Source organism: Cinclus cinclus, chromosome 18 (assembly GCF_963662255.1).
Source record: "Cinclus cinclus chromosome 18, bCinCin1.1, whole genome shotgun sequence".
Lineage (NCBI taxonomy): Eukaryota > Metazoa > Chordata > Aves > Passeriformes > Cinclidae > Cinclus > Cinclus cinclus.
In genome coordinates, this window is record NC_085063.1 from 13338054 (window position 1) to 13359067 (window position 21014).

Consider the following 21014-nt stretch of genomic DNA (forward strand, 5'->3'; position numbering starts at 1 on the left):
TCAATAGGATAAGTTCTGTTTTTCCCAGCCGTTTTTGCCCCACCAACCTTGTGGCCTGAGGAGGATGTCCAGGACATGGAAAGGCAGCAGGGTGCCAATGGCAGGATGGTTCTGTGTTAAAAAGTAACTTTTTTTGCTCAAACCCCCAGAACTATGGAAGCTCGAGGGGAGAGCTCCCTCCCTTCACAACCGCAGTGCTGTTTTCACACATGAACCACAGAGGGTCCAAACACCAGTAACAAGTGCATGAATTATGGACAGGTGCCTGAGCAGAATTAAAAAAATAAATAAATAAAAATGTGGCACTCCAAAACTAAAAAAGCCACTGCTGTCACCCATCCCACACCACCCCTCAGGGATTGTCAGGACTTCCCTTTCCACCCCCACCTCCCCAGCTCGGCTTCTTGTTTCTCCACAAAAACAAAAGCACCAGCACCCCTATCTCTTACCACCACTGCTTCTGAAGGGTCACAAACTCAGAGGCAGAGGAGGAACAAAGAGGATTAAGCCTCAGAAATGTTTTGCATTTTGCAAGAGAAAATGAAATTTCACTCTAACAAAAAAAAAAAAAAAAAAAAACAAACACATTCTACATTTTAATTGTACCCGATTCAGGTGGAACACAACAAATTCATCACTTCCCAAGCCCCAACCTCCCCAATTTGACCGTCTCTCCTTCGTTATACAGAAAACAAACACAATTCCTTCTTTATGTATCAAAGAGCTTTTTAAAAGGCAATCTTTATTTAAATACAGACTAAACCTGTACCCTCACCAGCCCTTAATAATTCCTCAGTGTAATGGGAGTTAATCCAGCAGCAAGAACCACCTCACATTTAAAAGCCCTCACAAAGGCAAGTGCTGAGCTCTGACCAAAGGAGTTCCCAGCTGTGATGCCCATGAACTCTGCACGAGGAGGCCTCAAAAAAAAAAAAAAAAAAAAAAGTTTAAGACTATGCTCAGGCAGATCTCTGTGAGAATACGCTGTGAATTTTCCAACTTAGAGACATTTTAAGCACAGTTTCTTCACAATGGGTACTGGGTTTGTGACTAATTAAAAAAGAATGTAATTGAAGTGCTGTGTAATAGACAGATGAACATTTCTCAGTCAAATGAAACAGTGACATTTCTGAGGTACACATACAAAAATTCAGATGCACAGGTTTCTTTCTTTGAGGATACTAAAGGTCTCTAAGGCAAAATTATCCTCATTTTCACCTGCAGCAGCACTGTCACATTTTAGTTGCAATGTCGATATTCCTTAAAACTATTAGGAATTCATTTTGAGGTCCCACTCGTTACGATAAATTCAAAAGAGGATGAGATGAAGTCTGAGTTTTAACACCAGAACTAGAAGACCATTCCTTGAATTCATCCAAACATAAAATCCTGTTTGAATTCTTATGACACAACTCAGAACTGAAGGCCTACGTGGCCAATGAACAAGAAACACAAAAAACAATTCACCAAAACCCGAGATTGAAAGACACAAACCAGAACTTTACAAATAATGAATTGTGGCTGAAGGCAGCTTAAGGCTTCATTAAAGTATCTACACCAAGTTCTGCTGCTCTTCGAGTGATCTGTTCTCTACCAGAGTTTAGTGGGATAGCACAGAGACAGCACAGAGCAGAACTGGCTCCTTCTGCCCCCTCTGAGCAGGACAGTCCCATTCTCTTGGGTGTGATTCAGACAGGCAGGGAAACAAGCTTAGCCCTTCCTGCCAGGATCATTTTATTCTCCACCCCCTCCCTTCAGAAAAAATAGAGATGACTTAGAAAAATGAAACCACGCACACTAATAAAAAAAATTAGCGTGGGGTGAAGAGTCTCAATATTTGTTCTTTTCCTGCCACGTCTGACAGAATCCAAAGCGGTCCCAGAGGCAGCACAATCACCCAGGGGTGCAGGAGCTGGGGAATCCCTGCTTGGCAAGCTGTCGTCAGTCTGTGGTGGATCTCCTGTACCAGAACCTGGCCCTGTAGTCGTCGCTGCAGGTCATGAAGCCGGGGTTGGTGGGGGAGTGCACGATGCAGCGCACGATGCTGTTGTGCCCCAGGGACAGCAGGTTCCTGCGCTCGGCAGTCCGCGAGTCCCAGCAGCACAGGCTTATGGTCCTTTCATCAGGCAGCAGAACATAATCCTCTGTGTGGTTGAACACAGCCTGAGTCCTGTGCACCTGGCGGCCGCTCAAGCCAGCACCTAAACACAGGCAGCAAAACAGGGACCTTAGGAAGTTGAAGTAACAATTTTCTACAAGCGAGCTGTATTTTCTCTGCTCTTCAATCACTTCCGCAAGCAACAGGTGACGCAAGCATGAATATTCTTTTGTAGTTATATCACAGGACCAGCTTTGAGTCTCAGCTGTGCCCCATCCCCACCTTGTCCCCAGCCCAGAGCACTGAGTGCCACCTCCAGGAATTGCTTGGACACCTCCAGGGATGGGCACTCCAAACCTCCCTGCCAAGGCCTGACCATCCTTTCCACAGGGAAATTCCTGCTGCTGTCCATGTACGTATTCTAAATTTCCTTAGGGGATGGAAGGAATACCTACTCCTGCTATGCCACGTCCAATCCTTTACTTTCAAGAGTATTTCTGCTTTATATTTTTTGCATGAGGTTTTCAGCTGTGACCCAAGGAGAAAGAACACAAGAGAGGAGAACTCACAGATCCAGATGATCCATGAGGACTTCTCAGTGTATTTATCACAAAGCACACGTTGTGTGACCTCCCCTGGCCATACCTTCAGATAAAATGTGCTTCCTAAAGACACTGCACAGCTCCTGCCTACGATCCTGCACAGGTTTCCCGGGAAAGTGCTGCTCCCTGCTGGCCGGGAGCAGGAGAGCTGGACTGCAAAAAGGGACCCTACAGACCCCGAAGGCTGACACCACAACATTTCCAGCACCTTTTGTGCTCCTACACATCAGTGCTTGACACCAAAGCCTCTCACACAGCTGCTGTCACATGCAAGGCTTCCACAGCCTTCATTATTCCCTAAATCCTGCTGAGATCTAAGCATGGCACTGTCAGCACGCTCCAAGGACAATTACCTTGCACACAACTGCATCATTGGAAAAAATACACAAAAAAGGGAACAAACCAGCTGTAGGTACATTTCAGAGTATTGCCATGGCTATAGAGCCACAGAATTAAATGGTTAAATGGTTAATGGTTAAATCAATTGCCTGAAGTAGCCTCCATACTTTTCCCCAATTCAGTGCTATCTTCCCTCCGGAACAATGGAGTAATGATGTCAGCAAACTCTCCAGAATCTACTCAGTCTAAAATATGTTTACACTGACACACACAATCACAGCTTCTCTTCTGTAATGGAAATGTTTTCAAAAATCTTGGGCAATTTATCCTCAAGGCAGCAGTTTCTCCATTGCCTTTAGGAATGATTATTTTCTGGCAGTATTTCCATCCCTGCCACAGCTCAGCACCTGGAAAAGAAGGTGTCTGGAAGGTCACCTGCCACATACCTGTGTACTTCACCAGCGTCCGACCAGTGGATATCTCCCAGAGCTTAGCCACAGAGTCTTTCCCACTGGACAAAATATACTTGGAATTTTTGGAAAAAATAGCAGAACAGACTTCAGCTCCGTCGTGTGCCTTCTCAAAGGTGGTGATGCAGCGGTTGGAGACCCCATCCCAGAGTTTGATGCAGCCATCCTTGCTGCCTGTCACGTACATGTTGGCACTGGCGTTGTAGTTGACGGAGCAGATGGCATCGGTGTGCTGGTCCTGGGGGTTGCAGGACACAAAGCACTGGAAGGTGTTGATGTCGTACAGACGAAGGGTTGGGTGCTGGGTCCCCACCAGGATGAAATCCCCAGAAGGGTGGAAAGAAATGGAGCGTAACATCTCAGCTTCCTGTTGGATTAAAAATGTACGCCGGGGTGAGGAAGGAAAAAAGCTGAACTGGAAGGGTCAGTGCTGGTGGTTGTAAAGTGTTAAAAACTACTTGAATTATCAGCACAAACTGGAAAATGTTTCCTGCGGGACTGAAATGACAGGCTGCCCGTGGCTGTATTGTAGTTTTTGTCCTAGAGCAGCCTGCAGTGCCCTCTCATTTTGGGGTATCACACCCCCCGAAGCCCATCACCACCTAAGCCCAAATGCACCTTCAAAACAAAGATAACAGAATTGACTTCCAAGGTAGTTCAGATTAGAGTTGGTCTAACAAATGAAAAGCTGACAGGCTCTAGATTTGAATACAAGTGTCCATGATGTAGAGAATTAAGATGCAATGTCTGCAAATGTTTTAGCTGTGTGCTCCTGCACCCCTAACCCCTGATCACCTGCTGATCACAGCTCAGCTCACAACACCTCGGCACTCAAACATCTGAGCTTTGGCTGCCTTGAGCAGTATCTCACCTGGATGTATTTGAAGGCTCTTTTGGCAGAAGGTTTTGAATAATCAAACAATTTAAGTGTGTAGTCCCTTGAGCCAGATGCCAGGATCTGCTCTGTTGGGTGGAAAGCTAAACACGTCACTTCATCCACGTGATCGTACAGAGTCCGGATCACAGGGTGGTTCTCCATGTTCTGCTGTGCTGTCTCATTCATCATGACCTACAAAGAACATTCAACACGTTGCTGTTGGAAAATAAAGCAGGTTTTTGACAGGAAAAGTAGGTTTTAGGCTTGCCAGAGTGGCTGAACAGCAGCTCGTTTCTGACACAACCAGGCACACAATCTGTTCCCTTGGTTATCTGAAGGCCCTTTATATTACAAATAAGATCCCCGTGTCTTTACAGAGGTCACAGCAACTTGGCTCAAGGACAAACTACCTCAGTAGCAGAGAACTGGTGCAAGAAAACATCACCTTCATAAACAGCCCAAAGCAAAACACTGTTGGAACAATTGAGAGAAGCTGCACCAGAACTGCAGCTCTTTGCTGAGAGTTTGGTGTGTGCTCTGTGCAAAAAAATCCCACTTTTCATTGCCACCTGATAACCGCCTTGGAGAAAGATAAAGCAAATCAGTATGTGAAACAGTTCTGAGTACCCAGTGAAAACATGGGTGGCCATGCTGCAGAGACCATAGTGGCTTAACATGAACTATGCTCAGAAAACACAGCATGATCAGCACCCAGCAGAAGCCACTTCTGGCTCAGCTCTCTCCCTGCTGCCAGGGGTGACACTAGTGTCCTCGCCTTGGTTCTTCTTCCTTCCAAGGGATTTTATGAGCAGCTGCTGGAGTAGGGAATATGTTGAGACAGGTATTTAGCCCAACCCACTGAGGAAGCCACAAGCTACAGACACGAACTCCCAGAGTGGTTACAATGCCCGAGTTATCCCAATGGGCATGGCATGGACTGGATTCCCAGAGTGATTACAATTCATTACTTTAATGGGCACGGAATGGACATAATTCCCACAGTGGTTACAATCCCTTACCTCGATGAGGATGGCATGGACAGGGTTCCCAAAGCGATTACAATTTGCGATCCCAATGGGCATGGCATGGACAGAGTGACAACAACCCCTTATCTCAGTGGGCACGGCACAAACACGACTCCCAGAGCGATTACCACCCCTTACCTCGATGGGCATGGCACTCTTGGCCAGCATCCTCTCGGTGTCCAGGATTTTGATGGAGGCATCGGCCGAGCCAGTGGCTATTAACTGTCCATCCCTGCTGTAGGTGGCCACACGGCAGGGCCCCTTGTGGGATGTCACATAGCAGGTCTCATACTCAGAAGCCTCGGGGGACATGGTCTGCACGTCGGCGTCGAACTCCAGGTCGATGCCGGTGCCCGGTGCCACGGTGTCCGAGCGGCCGATGGCGTACTGGACAGCGCTGTCGTCGTTCTCCATGCCTGGGGACACAGCAGGGCAGTGCTCAGCCTGCACCCTTCTCCTCAGAGCCTAACACAGCTCTGGGGAAGGCTCTGGGAAAGGCAGCCCCGAGGGATGAGCTGCGCTGGCAGAGCAGGTTTGGTCACACAGCGCTGGGGAGGAGCGAAGGAGAGCTGGGCTGCACTGGAGCAGGCACAGCTCCCAACTCTGGGAACAACCCCAGGGAAGGGGAAAGTGCTGATAAATGCACTGAGAATCACTCATTGACCTGGACGGCTTTTCACAGGGGAGCACCAAGTCCCAACACTTTCACATGAGTTTTAAGGTAAAGAACCCAAAGCATTTATTGATTCTTTTCCTATTTTATTGCACTGAAGTCAAGCTATCCCAGCAGTGTGAGGAAAAAAAACAATTGCTGGTCTTCAAGCCCACTGCACAGACTTTTATCTTTATTTCCAGGATGCAGCTACAGACCAGAGTGTTCAGCACCGGAAGTGGCAACAGGGCAGACACAAGAGTCTTCAGCCCAGTGGTGATCTTTCTGCTGCCTCCATCTGCTCATTTCAAGTCTAGAATTTGTATTTCAAACAGACACAAAGCTTCACAGATTTATACCCTCAGAACTCAGCTAGTTCAGGCAGCAGAACCAGTTGAGTTACACAGGGTGTCATGGCCAGAGCTCTTCCAGGACTTGGTCAGCTTGTTCCAACAGCAGCTCAGGGCTTTTCCTTGCTCTCCCTACACTGCAGCACTTCCAGAGGGAAGTGAAGGGACAGAACAGGTGACAGTCCTGCTGAGACCCCAGAGTGTGAGGCTGTTTCCTGGGGAATGCTATATAAAAGCCAGCAAAGATTGCCAATGGAAGGACTTGCTCTCTCTCCAACACTGTCAGGAACAACCAGATAAAAATTATTTATTTCTAAAGTCAGCAGATCTGTGAGGGTGAGATTTTCCCTCAGATCTGTGGGTTCAGTGGTCCGGTTCACTGGAATGTTTTGAGAAGGTTGCTTCTCACCCAGAACCCTGAATGTCCTTAGAGGAGGCTCAAACAGATTTGGGCAACACTCAGGGATCTGGTTTGCTGTTAATGAAACAGGAACGCCCTTCAAAAAACCCCGAAGAGGCAAAGGCTGTACCCAAGTGTACAAGTGTTGTGCTATTATCAGACACCTCCTTTGTATCAAAGGTGTCTTTCCAGTGACACCAACCTCTTAATTCACTGAGGAATTAGAAACTAGACTTTTATGTCAGCTTTTGATTCTGGCTTACCTAACTTAATTAGGTGCAGCAGTTGCTCAGAGGGTGCACAGACAGACTGTGGTTTGATCTCATTTATCAAGCCATTGGCAATGTTGATGTATCCATCATACAGCAGCTGACTAATTATCAGTTTGTAAAGTTGCTGGCGGTCTTTCAAACTGACTTTTGTCCTATACATTGTGAGCAGGGACTGCCTTGGGGGGGCCTGGAACGAAGAACAAAAATCACATACAAGAGAGTTGCAGGAAACCACCAGAACCTTGGAACACATCTCAGGGCAGGCACCAAATATTGCTGTGGTTTTGGTGAAAAGCAGAGATGGGGGGAGGAAAGTGGAGGAAGGAAAGAGGAGGGGAAAGGGAGAAAGAGGAGGAGAGGGGGAAGAAAAGGCAGAAGAAAGGGAAGGAAAATATGGGAGAAAGGGAAGGAAGGAGAAAGGAGAGGAAAAGGGGAGGAAAACGCGAGGAAAAGAGAAATGAAAGGGGAAGGTAAGGAGTAGAAAAACGGGGGGGAAAGAGAAGGAAAAAGGGAGGAAAAACCTGTTGCGCTTGTTTTCTGCGTAAATGAAAATCTCGGGCACAAGCCGCCCCGGCCCGCGCTAAGCAGCACCAGGGCCGGCAGCAGAGCCGCGGCACGAGCCCACGGAGCCCGGGCTCCGATGGATGGATGCACGGGACGCGCAGGACAGCACCGCGCCGGCCCCGCCGCCCGCCCCGCGAGGGCCCCGCGCCCTCCCCGCCCTCCCCCCGACCGCGGGCGGTCCGGAGCCCCGTGGGGAGCGGTGCCGGAGCCGCGGGCGGCGCGGCCCCGGCGGTCCCGGTACGTACCGAGCCTTCCTTCTGCCGCCCGCGCTCTGCCCCTAAGATGGCGGCGGGAGCGCGGAGCGCATCGAGCGGCGGCGGCGGCGGCAGCGGCGGGGGCGGCCGGGCCCGCAGGACGCTCCTCCGCGAAGGCTGCTGCATCGAGCGCCCGCACATCGATGGGAGGCGGCTCTTGGGGAGGGGGGGGAACACAACGGGGCGGCGTCACGTGACCGCCACACCCACACCCCCCCCGCGTCACGTGGAGAGAGGCGGGAGCCGCCCTCCCCCCCTTTCCTCCCCCGTGTGGGGGACATGGCGGGGTCCCCATTCCCGCTTCGGGGCTCCCGCGCTCCATTCCCCCCCTGCTGGCGATCCTGGGGTCCTTATCTCCGCTCGCCTTATTTTTTTTTTTTTTGGGGGGGGGGTGTCCCGCTTCCCACTCCTCCCCTTTCTGGGATCCCTTCTCGCTATTCCGACCCTTTCTAGGGGTCCCGCTGCCCATTCTCTCTTCCAGGGTTCGCTCTCCCCATTGCTTCCCTTCCGGGGTTATCGAGGGTCCATCCCCCGTTCCCCGTTCCGGGGATCCCTCTCCCCGTTGAGGGGGCAGCGGGGCCTTGGCGGAGGCCGCAGAGCCGCGCTCGGGGCGGGGGAGCAGCGCCGGCCCGGCCCCCACCGGGCGCGGAGGGAGCCCGGGGCTTCTTTTGTGTCGCAGCCGCAAAGCTCCGGAGCGCCGCTTCCGCCAGACCCCGGATCCCAAACACGGCGACGTGAACGGGCTGGGAATGAAGCGGCTGGCGCTGCTGCCCGGCGCTGCGGGCGGGCCCGGCCCCGTCCCCGGCACAAACCGTCCCCTCCCCGAGTCCTACTCACGTCAGCCTCGAGAAACGGCAGCCGGAGCGGGCGCGGGTCGAGCAGCGGGGCTGCCATGCTCCCCATGCCCCGGGGCAGCTGTCGTCTGTCACACGCTGCAGCGACACGGCGACCCGACATCTTCTTTTTACCTATCCTGAACCACTTGTAAACACCAACACACACAACCAGGCTCTCCTTCGCTCTTGTTTTCAGCACCGCGGAGACAGTGAAAAGTTGCCTTGGATCGCAGTTCTTCACAAGCCCCAAGTGCCGATCGGAGTTTCCTCGCTCCGCGGCGCCTCGCAGGGACCCGCGGGCTCCGGGGCAGCAGCGCCTGACGCCGCGCTCGCTGCGCTCCTCACGGGCCGCGCTCCCGCTGTCCCGGCGTCTCCTCGGGAGCCGCGCGGGTCTGGGCGCTGCCGGGGGCTACGGCGCGAGAGGGTCCGCGCGTCGCTCAGGCCGGGCCGGGCGGTGCCTTCGCACTCGGCGCTCGCCCTAAAGCGCTGGTGGCACGTGGCGCTGCCCGGGACCGCTCGGCCGGGACGCACCGGGAAGCTCCGGCCCTGCTCGGCCCGTCCTGGGGGGCACCCGCACAATGGCCCCGCTCGCGCTCGGCCCCACGCGCGGCGGCAGCAGCGCCGCTCCTCGGCCTCGCCCGGGAGTAGACGGGGGTGTCTCGGGGGGGGTCTGGCAGGAGCGGGACTGACCTGGCGGAGCTCCCGAGCGCGGACCGGAGCGGAGACGGCGGCGGCCACAGGTGGGAGCGCGGCGCGTTACGCGATTTGCGTAGCGGAAGCGGCGGCTCGGCCGGCGGGAAGTGCGCGGGCGGCGCGCGCCGGGGGGCGCGGCGCTACGCAAAGTGCGTAACGCGCCGCGCGGCGACAACGCCGGCGGAGGGGCGGGCGCCCCTCGCGGCGCGGCGGAGCGCACCGGGCAGCCAATGAGCGGGCGGGCCGCCCGCGGGAGGGGCCAATCAGCGTGCGCGGGCCGCGGGAGGGCGGCCAATGGCGGGCGGCGGGGGTTTAAAGGGGTATTTAAGGCGCGGCGGTTTGAATTCAAACAGCTCCGGTGGCCTTGAGGCGGCGGGTCCGGGCGGAGTGCCGAGGCCTGGCTCCGTGGCGGGCCAGCCGGGGGGGGGGGGGGTATCGATACGGTACTGCTGTCCATAAGGCACTGCTATCGATAAGGCGTGATCGCTGGTAAAGGGCCAGAAGCGTCCTGCGCTCTGCTCGCTGACCCCCGTTGGTTCCCTCTCCCCCGCAGGCAGAGCCGTACGTGCCGCTGCTGCTCTGGCGCTATGGACAGGAACACGAAGGAGAACCACGCCGCCTACCCCGGCCGCGCTGCCAAGGTAAATGGATAAAATACGCGGTTTATGTTCGTCTTCCTGAGCGGTCTCCGCTGCTGGATCGTTGGTCTCGGTGCCTGGGACTTTGCCATTGAAATTCTGGTGGGTTCAGGGAATAGTGGTTTTTAGTTTTTACTTGGTGGATATGTTTGTCCTTATTGCGTATTACTACAGGTTTCAAATTAGTAATTTATCTTTCAGTAATTTTCTTCTGAAGAAAATAGAGAGCAGAGCTGACTTTTTAAGTCGTTAATATTAGAATATCTTACTAAATGAGGAAGCCCTACTTATATATTAAGTATTCAGGAGCCTTTAAAGAGATAGCGTGTGTGTATAATTAAATGATTATAGATACAGTTTTTAAAGCAAGCACTGTGTCGGTGTCAATACTGAGACACGTGCAGCAGTGCTCAAGATCACCCTGGTTATGTTTTTTCCACTTAGAAATATAGGCGCTTTCTCGCTATTTTGCATAAAACCAAATATGCCTGGTAAGTTTTTGGAACAGCATGAGCCAAATTCCTTTTAATCAACCACTCAATACGTGATTTTTAGTGCTTCTGTTCCAGTGCTTTACATGGTTTTGCCATCCTGAACGGGGCTATAAGGATTCTGCGTTGCTCTCTCACCATTAACGGGTTCTCGTTTCTCTTTGAAGGTTGCAAATCCCATTGGGGATGCCCCCAAACGTGTCCCTGTGTCCCAGCATTCAGCCCAGAGCCGGTTACTGACCAGTGGAGCTCCAGCACGTGTTCTGTGTCCTGCCAACTTTGCCAACCGAGTTCTTGTACAAGCCCAAAAACCTGTGCTGCCAACCCAAAAACTGTCCAACAACCAAACAACACAGCAGCTCCGACCCAAAGTGCCCCAGCAGGCGACTGTGAAACCTCAGGCTGCAAGCAAGAGCAGTGAAAAACCTGCCCAGGCTGCAGCACCTGGTAATTTTGTGGGTGATTTACATCCAGGATGTGCCTAAACCTGCTGCTGATCCAGGGACAGTCCTGGAGGGAAGTTCTTGGTTGTGCCCCTAAACAGAAGAGCAGCACATGGTTGACCTTGGGTGTTGCTGAACTATCCTTGTAAATTTGTCTCTAAATTAACCAGTTAGAGCCAGTCTGGTGTTAAAACCTTCCAGGTGCTCAGCAGCCAGCTGGGACTTAATGTAGTTGGCACTCAGACCTCACAGCTTTTCCAAGATTAAGAATACTTTTGTTCGGGGAGGGGGAAAGAATGAATGGGTTGTTAGTCTCAGAAAGCTTTTAGAAGTGCATTTTCCAGCACTGTTTCTTTCCAAGTAGTTAGCTATGCTAGGTTGCTGAAAATGTCATTGAAGGGATTCTAAAAGGTGCTTCAGACACTGCACAGAGACTAGATTTGTTCCCATGTGTTTGTGGGTCTGCTGTATAAATTGATTTCCTTCTCTGTGCACAGCAAAAAACCCTGAAGTAGAAAGCACCTCTAAACAGAAAACTGAGGAGACGGCCAAGAAGAAAACTGAAGAGACCAAAAATAAAAGTGAAGAGACTAAGAAGTAAGTTTAATGCCTAAATTCTAGGTAACCAAGCCCTGCTGGAGTTCCTGTGGCTGTGGAGCCTGGTGACCTCCACACTCTGCAGACACAACACAAGGAAAGCTGCCTTTGACCTGATAGTTATCAGGAGTGAGGACTTGCTGTAATGTAAAGAAAACTTTGGCCTAAATGCTGAGTAGCTCTTCCCATGGGATAGCACTGATACCTGCTGCCCCAGTGATGAGGTGTGTACTCCTGCAAACAAAGCCTCCTTCACCTGGGCAGAAGGCTGGAGTCCAATTTGGGATTAAGTTGGATTTGTTTATGGCGAAATTGTTTTGCCATGCCCTGGTGATGTGTCTGGATTAGGAGTATCTAAGGGAGCCCAGGTTTGTAAACAATCTTCATTTTGTAGTACTGTGGTTGATGTAGTGTCTGCAAAAGCTTCAGGAAGGAAGAAAAGAGCTTTCTGAACTTTTGAAAAATCTCCATGCCTATTTTATTCTCTTGGTGTTTTCCTAAAGACTAAAACCTAGTTTACAGCACTAAGCCTCTTTTGAACAGGGATGTTTTAAACTGTAAATTTGAGTCAAAGCCAACACAACTATTGAGCTTTTAACTTTCCTCTTGCAGAAGGCAATGGTCTCTTGATGATTTTGAAATTGGTCGTCCTCTGGGGAAAGGAAAATTTGGGAATGTGTACCTGGCACGTGAAAAACAGAGCAAATTTATTCTTGCACTGAAAGTGCTCTTCAAAACACAGCTTGAGGAAGCTGGTGTAGAACATCAACTACGAAGAGAAGTTGAAATACAGTCTCATCTTAGGTAAAGTTTAGTGACTATTTGCTTTGTTTGCATCCGCATAAACACAGTAACCTTGATTATGATAAGATTTGTGTGTTGTGAGCTGAAATTCCTGTGCTTGCCTTGAAAGTGGGAGGGAGCAGGACAGGGAAATGAAAGGTTTTTTGTCAAAAACCTGGCTCAGAAGTATATTGCAATCTCTTTGCAGGCACCCCAACATTCTCAGATTATATGGCTACTTCCATGATGTGACAAGAGTTTATCTGATCTTGGAGCATGCACCTCGTGGAGAAGTCTACAAGGAACTTCAGAAGCTCACCAAGTTTGATGAGCAAAGAACTGCTACTGTAGGTTGTTCCAGCTTCCTCTCCATTCCTGTGTGTCTGGAATATCTGCAGGATAGTGCCATCCCATCAGATCAAGCTCCGTGTTCTGCTGGGGGAAACTGAGATTCCTTAGCTGGTAGTTTGGGATCTGGGCAGGGCATAATTGGGAGGACTTAGTGCTGTGCAGGAATTTATGTTCAGAATCCTTTGGTACTGCAAGGTACAGCCCGTATTGCCAGGCTTCAAGGGTTAAGGAATAATTGCTTTGACTTAAACTGTGATTATGCCTCAAAAAGGCTGTGCTGCAGCCAGATAAACTCAGCTGACAATATCTTTCTTTCTGCCCCCAGTACATCACAGAACTTGCAGATGCCCTCTCATACTGTCACTCCAAGCGTGTGATCCACAGAGACATCAAGCCAGAGAACTTGCTGCTTGGATCTAATGGAGAGTTAAAAATTGCTGACTTTGGGTGGTCTGTGCATGCTCCATCTTCTAGGTGAGAATTTGTTCTCTTGTGCATTGAAACCCTTCTGTGGTGTCACTTTGTGTGCCATGCAGTTGTGGAAGGGAGGTGTGTGGGAACTCTCTGAAATGCTGGGGGAAAAGGCTGCAACAACAACGGTTCTAACAGGCAGCTGCTGAGACAGAGGAGTGTTGTTATCCTGTGTTTTAGGTCAAACCTTGCTGACCCTGAAAGGAAGGTTGGTGTAGGGTTACTGTGGTCCCTGGGATGACAAACCAGCCCTTGGACTCAAACATCACACTGGCACTTTGGTTAATTCTTAGAGAGTGGGAAATTGCACCTGACAAGGGAGGAACAGATTGGTCCTAGCACATGGAGTGAAGAAAGGAGCCAAGCCTGGTTGCAGGGACTGAGACTTGCAGAAGTAGAAAATGTTCTGCTGGCTTTTCTTTCCTAGCTGTTCTGGTGGTGCTGAGTCCATTCAGATGGACTGCACTGAGGTACAGATGATTGCCAGCACTGGTTCTTATCTGGCTATTGAAATAGATCCTCTAATTATCTTAATCAATTATTAACTTGGACTTTTCTTCAGGAGAACAACTCTATGTGGGACACTTGACTACCTGCCTCCTGAAATGATTGAGGGAAGAACACATGATGAAAAGGTGGATATTTGGAGCCTGGGAGTTCTGTGCTATGAATTCCTTGTAGGGAAACCACCTTTTGAAACAAAAACCTATCAAGAAACCTATAGAGCTATTTCCAGGGTAAGTGCCAGTGCTTATCTGGATTAGCTGGGTCATGCTTCTAGTTCTAGAAAGGTTTTCAGCAAACTCAAGTTTAAAACATAAAGAAAACAAGCATAATTATATACAAATACTTTCACAAGCAGTGAGAAACTTGTTCAGGGTTATAATGAAGTGATTTGATCTCATCTCAGCAGGCAGAAGGTGCAAGGCTGGCACAGCTTTCAGGGTTGGCACTTGGGGGTTGAGTAGAGCCCTTTGGTTCTATCATTTGATTACTGTTGATGTCCTTTTTCCCTTAGGTGGAATTCAAGTTTCCTCCATTTGTAACAGAAGGTGCGAGGGATTTGATTTCCAAGCTCCTGAAGCACAACCCCTTCCATCGGCTGCCCCTGAAGGATGTGCTGCTCCATCCCTGGATCACAGCAAACTCTACCAAGACTCCCACCAGCAGGAAGAGTGATGGTGCTGCCCCATCCAAAACATAGTTTTAGGAGGGTGACTTGTGGGATCAACAAGAGGAACCTTGTACTGTGACTACTGTAATGCTTACAATAGGAAAAGCAGGTCTTGGAATCTAGTGGCAATTGGGATGCAAATCCTTGGGTTGGCTGAGGTCTTAAACTCGAATTGCAGCATAAAATTATTTGACTTCTAGCTGGAGCTTGTGGAATATTTAATATACTTGAAATCAGTTCCATGTGGGCCAGGTTTGCTCATCTAAGTCTGAAGATGTTGGAGGCTCTTGTGCTGAAAATGGTTTGTTGTTCCACCACAAGAAGTTGTTGTTCTGGCTTGTGGAACAGTGCAATATCTTGGAGATGCCTGCTCCTCCCTCCCTGTGCTGCTCAGGGATTCTTACCTGTGGTGTAACCTGAAACTGAGCAGGGTGTGAATGCCTTTTTCAAGTGTTCTAAAAATGATGTGGCAATTGGTTTTGTCTCTAGTTTTAAATGTGAGCACTCGATTTGTAAAATAAAGACTTATTATACTGCACCCAGCTGGGTGAGGTTCGTTGTGGCAATACTTGCCTCCAGCACAGCTCAACTCCTGGTCCCAGAGGTGAATTCCCAAAGTGTAATTCCTACCTCTGTCAAAAAGGAAGCCTAAAAGTGCTGGTACTGCATGGTCGTTCACCATCCCACAATCCCAAATTAGGATTACAAAGTACCAGATGCGTTGCTACTTAAACTGCTTGCTTTAGTGAGAGCTTGCCCTCCGTCATTTTTCCAACTAATTTATTCGAAGATCTCCCCTCTGATAACTTTTTCCAGCCCTTTCAGAAGTGCTTTCAGATCATGTTATGTAACAACAACAGACATTTATAAGATGCTCTTTAAAATGGACCAAGGGTCAGGCCCCTTGCCACCAAGACCAACTCTTTTCCAGTAAAACACTTCAAACAAACTAAGAGAAAGCCATTTATTGTCTTTGCAGTATATGACCTTTTGCTCTTTTACAAACAATTTTTAAAAATGATCCTTCTACAAGCAAGGATTCCAGAATTCAAAATATATTCTCAAATTAATTTAAAATATACTTTGCCAAAAAATTTTCATCTAAATAAATTGCCAGTAGTTTATACAACCATGTAAGTAATTAGAATTCTGGCCATAACTTGTATGAAGCTGTTTCTTTACAGCAAAAAAACTCTCTAGTTTAGTGCTGGTGCCTTCTACTGACTTTCAGGTACATTTATTTAAAATGATTTCACCTTTATCTATGGTTTTGAAAAAGGAACTTGAAATATTCCTTCTTTATCACAAGACAAAATATTCTGCTCAGAAGTTATTCCAACTGAAGTAAACAAGGGATAATTTAGAATTTTTACCCTTGGTGCAGGTGAAACCTGTGGCTTTCTGTGGGGGGAAGGACTTAAGGTGCAATTCAGTGTTCTGGCTGAGGGGAGGCAAGAGGCTGCTCACGACCAGAACTTTGCTCCTCCTTTCCTCTCTCAGCCACTTCTCATCAAATCTCCATGCTTCCTTCTTCTCTAGTCACTAAATTTTAGCAAAAAGCAAAAGCCTCAATGTATTTTCCTGCTGTTTCACTTAAATGAGAGTTCTGTATGAACAGATCTGTCAGAGCCACCTTGGGGTAAGTGCATGCACAAAGAATTTAGAAAAGAGCAGCCAGCAGGTCCCAAAAACAGCCCCAGCTCAAACTCAGCAGCAAAGTCGTGAGCCCCAAACCCAGGCTTACCCCAGTGTGACACTAATTTATCTGTTTTGGGATCAGTGTTCAGGTTAACTGGAAGATGGAATGTGGATGTCCACATCTGTAAACATAGTTTAACACCACGGAGTCCCCCTAAGGAAAGGCAAAACTCCCTGACTGCTACATTCACCAGCCTCAGCCCAAAGCACAGGAATTCTGGGAAGCTGGAAATTGGAATGTTTGGACTTCAGGTACAGATTTGAGTTTCACCCTTGGGAGCAGAAAGCTGCTGGGGCTAGTTTTAAGATTAAAAAAAGTTTCCAGTAGAAAGCCAGCCCTCAAAATACTAAACCCCCCCCCAGCTTCCCTCTGCCTTGATGCTGTTTGGAGGATGTTCACATAGGTAATTCTGGCTGCACTGATTGCAGTAGACTCAGGATATCTTCTGAGTCTAAAGCCATTTAAAAAACAAGAGGACTTCACCAAGACTGGCTCCGAGCCAGCACGTTTTCAAACAATAAAATCTTGGGCTATGGAAGCACTACACATACTTTCAGAACAGTGCTTCACCTATTGTGACTAAACCAATTATGATAATTATAATTAAAATAATTAATCACAGGGGTGGTAGTCCCACTGAGTGGGTTCAGTGCCTGTTTTGTACTGCAAGAAGGGCTACAATAAAAGCCTCTTCTAGCAAAGAAACGCCCACCTGCCTGCCACCTTATACTCCATACCTACCCTTACCAAGGAAACTACCTATGTATAGTGAGATACTGTTTATTCTGCTGGGAAGAGATTCTCACAGTTTCTCAGCTACACAGTAATAAATGAATGCTATGGTTTTGTTAAAAAAAAAAAGAAAAAAGGCTCAAAAAGCTGAATTATAATGAGACAAAACTCTGCTCATGGTCAAGGACTAATATTCCCACTTGAAGTGCAAACCAGATCCCATTTAAACAGTTTTTTCCTAAGTGGCAAAAGGGAAAGGCGACAAGTACAGCACTTTTCACAGTGCCATTTACCTGACAGAACAAGCAAGACGAGATCAACCTGAACCCAAAGAAGTCTTTGAAAGAAACTTTGCACCTGAAGAGGAGGCAGTCGTGGAGCACTGGAGAAGCCCGAGGCAGGAAGGGCTCAGGGGCTGGAGGCGGGGGGTTTGAAGAAGCCGACCTTGCGGCAGTAGCGGACCAGGAAGGGCACGGCCACCACGGTGATGCTGATGCGCACGGGGGCGAAGAGCTTGTGCACAGCATAGGCCAGCACGAAGGTGCTGGTGCCAGCTGCCATCCTGGACTGCAGAGAGGCCTCGCTGAAACCCAGCTTGAACAGAACGGCGCTCATGTCCACACCGCTGCGGAGACAGCGCAAGCTGCTTTAGGTTAGGAATTCAGAGAATGTAACTGCTGGGTTTATGCTCACAGAATTTAACGTGTCGCAGTTTCTACTCGGACTTCAGTGATAAAATGTCACTGCAAAGCCATTCGTAAAAAGTTACGGGGAGTCTGTGTTGGGATTTCATCTTTCCGATTTGATGTTAAACTCTTGTTGTGTGTCTTGGGGAAACTGATAGCCTAAACACAAACCAAATGAGGTACCTGTGTTAGGCTTGGTGTTCTAATGGAGGTTTACAAAATGACAAATGATCTAAAATCTAGCAAATGAAAGAAATGTTAAAGATCTCCAATGAGCATTATCCACCAAGTTCATTAATACAGACATAGCAGATTTCATCAGGGATTCAACCGCACCTAAAGGAAAACAAAGTTGTCACCCTGTGCCACAACATAGCAAACAGGAGAAACCAGGCATTCATGTATTCCCACTGGAGCTGGGAATAAGCAGCAGGGAATGTTTGGGCTAAGTTCCCCCATCTCCTCAGCTGGAACACCTCCTGTAACTGATGCATTCCCACACAGCCACACACACAAATCCCCACTGACTCCTGTACAGTTCTCTCACATTTTGACTCTAATCCTGTTCTAGTGGCTGTTATTTTCTGCAGTTCTGTGAACTGCACAAACTGTGTTCAACACCCAGAAAAATATGTTTATCTCTGAGCCCCAGAGCACTTTTTGGCTCTATCTCTCCAGACCAAGTAAGAACAAAAGATATCTGCAAAACAAATACATTTTCTGCCCAGTCAGTTATGTTGGTGCTGTGTCTGCCATTTTCCATGCTGACTGCAAAATGACCATGTACAACTCTCTTGTCTCATGCCTGATGGGAGATCAGCTCCATTTATGGACCTATCCATACTCAACATTCAGGAGGTAACTATAGATCCAATAGGCATAAAGTGCCTGTGTCCTGTCAGAGATAAGCACAATGGTAAATGCATTTTACTTTTACCACTACCTAGAGGTGACAGACAGCTGTATAAACCTCACCTTGACACAGCCAGGTAGAAGATTCCCAGAGATACTAAGGAAATTCCAACATGGAAGGAAACCCCTACAGCACCATATTCTTTAAAAATTTGTTTCAGCTGCTGGGATTTGTTGAGTTTCTTGTTTTCAGCACTGGGATCAGTTGCTGTATTTTTGAGGGGTTCAGCTGCATCCTAAAACGAAAATAATTTACAAGCATTTGTTAGCATTATGCACAAGATCATATTACAGTTAGCTGAAACAATGAGTGTCTTACACACAGAGTGATTTGGGAAGACACTAACTCATTTCTGCTCCTCCATGTCAGCACAACAGATGCTGTGACAGAGCCTGGACAAGCTCCCTTCTCCCAAATATTTCTGTCAAAGGAATTCACCAAGCTTGGCATAAACTCTTACACAATTCAAGTTTCATAATTAAAACCAGATTATTTGACCCAAATATGTGCCAAGGCACACCCACACAGCTGCTGGAGCCATGAGACTGAGGTGTGAGAGCTATTTGCTTCTGTCCACTGCTCAGCTTTACCTAGTGACTCCTCGGGGCACAGCTTTTGTTTCCAGAGCTAGGCAGCCAGTGACACTGGAAACCCACCTGGTACCACATAATAACAGCTCACTGATGTTAGAAATCCAACCTCTCAATACCTATAAATCCTGATCAAAGGAAGAACTGCAATTGTTGGCAGCAGCAAGCAACTCTGTTCCTACGCTGTAGACAACTGCAAGGATGTGCCAGGGCTGGTGTCAAGAGCCCAGCTGCACTGAAAATGTTTGTCACAGTAGAAGCCACCCATAGATTTCTATTTGGGTACATTTCAAGCGCAGAACTTCATACTAAACCAAAAGCAATCTGAAAAGAAATCAAAGGAGGGCAGTGTGTTGGTAGCAATAAGACAGCCCTTGGAAACCCCCCATGCTCGCCAGAGAAGAAATACTAACAGGAAAAAAGCATTTCCACAAAAACCTCAGGATTTGTCTCTAATTAGTCCGCAATTGTCAGGAAAGATTAGGGGAGTCCTTTCTTTCCAGATGAGTTCAGCAGCAGCCATGACAATGTCACAGCCACCACAGGACAGGTACAGCCACCAAGTGCCTGCCACCACTGTCCCACGGTGGGACAAATTAGAATTAAAATATTCTTGGTTAATTCTTGGACTTACTAAGATTGTAAATGAGCACACAAGACAGTATCACAATCCTCATGGTAAGGACACCACCTGCCCAAACCTTAAACCCCTACTTGTTTGCTGCTCTTCTCTTTTCAAATGATTTGTGTCATTTTGTATTGCATTTTGACAGGAGGCCATACCAATACAGAAACAGGAAATTGTGTAGCTCAGCTTATCCTGATTCTTGTAGTTTTAAAATTGCAAGCGTAATGGATAATTGTGGATGTTTCTTTTGTGGCTCATGTGCTCTGGGTCTTATGGACAGATCATAAGGACTGATAAATTGCTTGTTCTGATCTTCCAAGTCAATTCCAATTCACCCACATTCACAAGCTCTCACATCAGGAATTGTATTGAAGCAAAATGTAAAAAAAGAAAAAAAAACAGGTGGAAAAAACCAAACAAACAAACAAAAAAACCAACTTCAATAGATATTATGCGGAGTACCCAGGGCAGACATGTACGGGATAATGTCCACCTTATCAAGTAAAGCTGCTGCCTTATTTCCACGTCACTCTACGACAACATTTCAGCTAAAAAGCCGATTTTATTCGCATCACTCGGGCGATTTAAAGCACGGAAACACATCCAGAACAGCCCGCGATGCTTCGCACCGAGAAACCACGCCGCGAATTCCGCTGCGGTCATCATTAAACTGCAGCGAGCAGCGGGGGCAAGCCAGCTCCCTCACAAACCCGCGAGGAACACCATGCACCGATCCACCGGGACGGGACGGGACGGGGGGGATGATAACTCTTAAAAGACAGCCCCAAAAAGCTGAGGAGCGCTTTTAAGAGCGGGCATTTCGCGGTTCAGCTCCCTCAGCCCTCACGTACCTTGGTGCTGGCGCGGAGCGGGCCCGGCCCCGGCGGGAGCGCGGCCCGGGCGGGGCAGCGCGGTGGGGACAGCGGAGGGGACAGCGGAGGGGACAGCAGAGGGGACAGCGCGGAGGACAGCGGGGAGGACAGCGGGGAGGACAGGCGGCACAGGCGGTACATGGCGGCACCCACGGCAGCGGCCCGGCCCCCCGAGCGGCACGACGGGCCGGGCACACGCCGTGACCGCCTCCTTAAAGCCGCAGTGTTCGTGAGGCGCCGCGGTGTGCTGGCGGGCACGGCCGAGCTGCGTCCCCTCATGCTCTTGGTGCGCCTGTGCTACGGTCTCTACACCCTCACAGCCAAGAATTTCGTCCTAATATTCAGTCTAATCCTTCCCGCTTTCATTTTGAAGTCATTCCCCCTCGTCACGTCGCTCCAGGCGCTTACAAATACGCAGAGCTGCGGAATATCTTGGAACCAGGAGGATGGTCCGGTCCAGCTCCCGGCTCTGCAGGGACATCCCAACAATCCCCAACAAACCAGAGGGATTCTT

At 48.9% G+C, this 21014-nt stretch overlaps 3 protein-coding genes across 4 annotated transcripts; 1 reads left to right on the plus strand and 2 right to left on the minus strand.

Moving 5' to 3' along the window:
• Positions 1 to 583: 583 nt before the first annotated feature.
• Positions 584 to 9495, minus strand: CSTF1 (cleavage stimulation factor subunit 1). The gene is made up of 7 exons (XM_062504771.1): positions 8741 to 9495; positions 7895 to 8059; positions 7077 to 7272; positions 5550 to 5827; positions 4381 to 4578; positions 3486 to 3876; positions 584 to 2201 (listed from the first exon to the last, which is right to left on the minus strand). The coding sequence occupies exons 1-7, from the start codon at positions 8858 to 8860 to the stop codon at positions 1942 to 1944; spliced, it is 1608 nt and encodes a 535-aa protein (XP_062360755.1). The 5' UTR covers positions 8861 to 9495; the 3' UTR covers positions 584 to 1941.
• Positions 9496 to 9807: 312 nt separating this feature from the next.
• AURKA (aurora kinase A) lies at positions 9808 to 14918 on the plus strand. Of its 2 annotated transcripts, XM_062504740.1 has the most exons (8): positions 9808 to 10073; positions 10729 to 11008; positions 11502 to 11601; positions 12214 to 12405; positions 12593 to 12731; positions 13061 to 13209; positions 13769 to 13943; positions 14225 to 14918. In XM_062504740.1, exons 1-8 carry the CDS (start codon positions 10020 to 10022, stop codon positions 14408 to 14410), a joined length of 1275 nt encoding a protein of 424 aa, XP_062360724.1. In that variant the 5' UTR covers positions 9808 to 10019; the 3' UTR covers positions 14411 to 14918. The 2 variants fall into 2 exon arrangements, with proteins under 2 accessions (XP_062360724.1, XP_062360725.1); XM_062504741.1 differs by lacking the exons at positions 9808 to 10073; positions 10729 to 11008 and having other exon boundaries at positions 11563 to 11825.
• A 412-nt stretch (positions 14919 to 15330) lies between these two features.
• Positions 15331 to 20690, minus strand: FAM210B (family with sequence similarity 210 member B). Its single transcript, XM_062504742.1, has 3 exons — positions 20480 to 20690; positions 18473 to 18645; positions 15331 to 17436 (listed from the first exon to the last, which is right to left on the minus strand). The coding sequence occupies exons 1-3, from the start codon at positions 20639 to 20641 to the stop codon at positions 17220 to 17222; spliced, it is 552 nt and encodes a 183-aa protein (XP_062360726.1). The 5' UTR covers positions 20642 to 20690; the 3' UTR covers positions 15331 to 17219.
• Between the last annotated feature and the right edge of the window lie 324 nt (positions 20691 to 21014).

Excerpts from the sequence above, each read along its gene's own strand:
- CSTF1 (XM_062504771.1), bottom strand. The coding sequence starts at position 8,860 with ATGTCGGGTCGCCGTGTCGCTGCAGCGTGTGACAGACGACAGCTGCCC. Across the intron at positions 8,060-8,740 it reads TGCCGTTTCTCGAGGCTGAC|AGCCGCCTCCCATCGATGTG; the intron begins GTGAGTAGGACT and ends CCCCTCCCCAAG. Across the intron at positions 7,273-7,894 it reads GGCGGCAGAAGGAAGGCTCG|GCCCCCCCAAGGCAGTCCCT; the intron begins GTACGTACCGGG and ends TCTTCGTTCCAG.
- AURKA (XM_062504740.1), top strand. The coding sequence starts at position 10,020 with ATGGACAGGAACACGAAGGAGAACCACGCCGCCTACCCCGGCCGCGCT. Across the intron at positions 10,074-10,728 it reads ACCCCGGCCGCGCTGCCAAG|GTTGCAAATCCCATTGGGGA; the intron begins GTAAATGGATAA and ends TTCTCTTTGAAG. Across the intron at positions 13,944-14,224 it reads CCTATAGAGCTATTTCCAGG|GTGGAATTCAAGTTTCCTCC; the intron begins GTAAGTGCCAGT and ends TTTTTCCCTTAG.
- FAM210B (XM_062504742.1), bottom strand. The coding sequence starts at position 20,641 with ATGTACCGCCTGTGCCGCCTGTCCTCCCCGCTGTCCTCCCCGCTGTCC. Across the intron at positions 18,646-20,479 it reads CGCTCCGCGCCAGCACCAAG|GATGCAGCTGAACCCCTCAA; the intron begins GTACGTGAGGGC and ends TTTTCGTTTTAG. Across the intron at positions 17,437-18,472 it reads TTCTACCTGGCTGTGTCAAG|CGGTGTGGACATGAGCGCCG; the intron begins GTGAGGTTTATA and ends CTGTCTCCGCAG.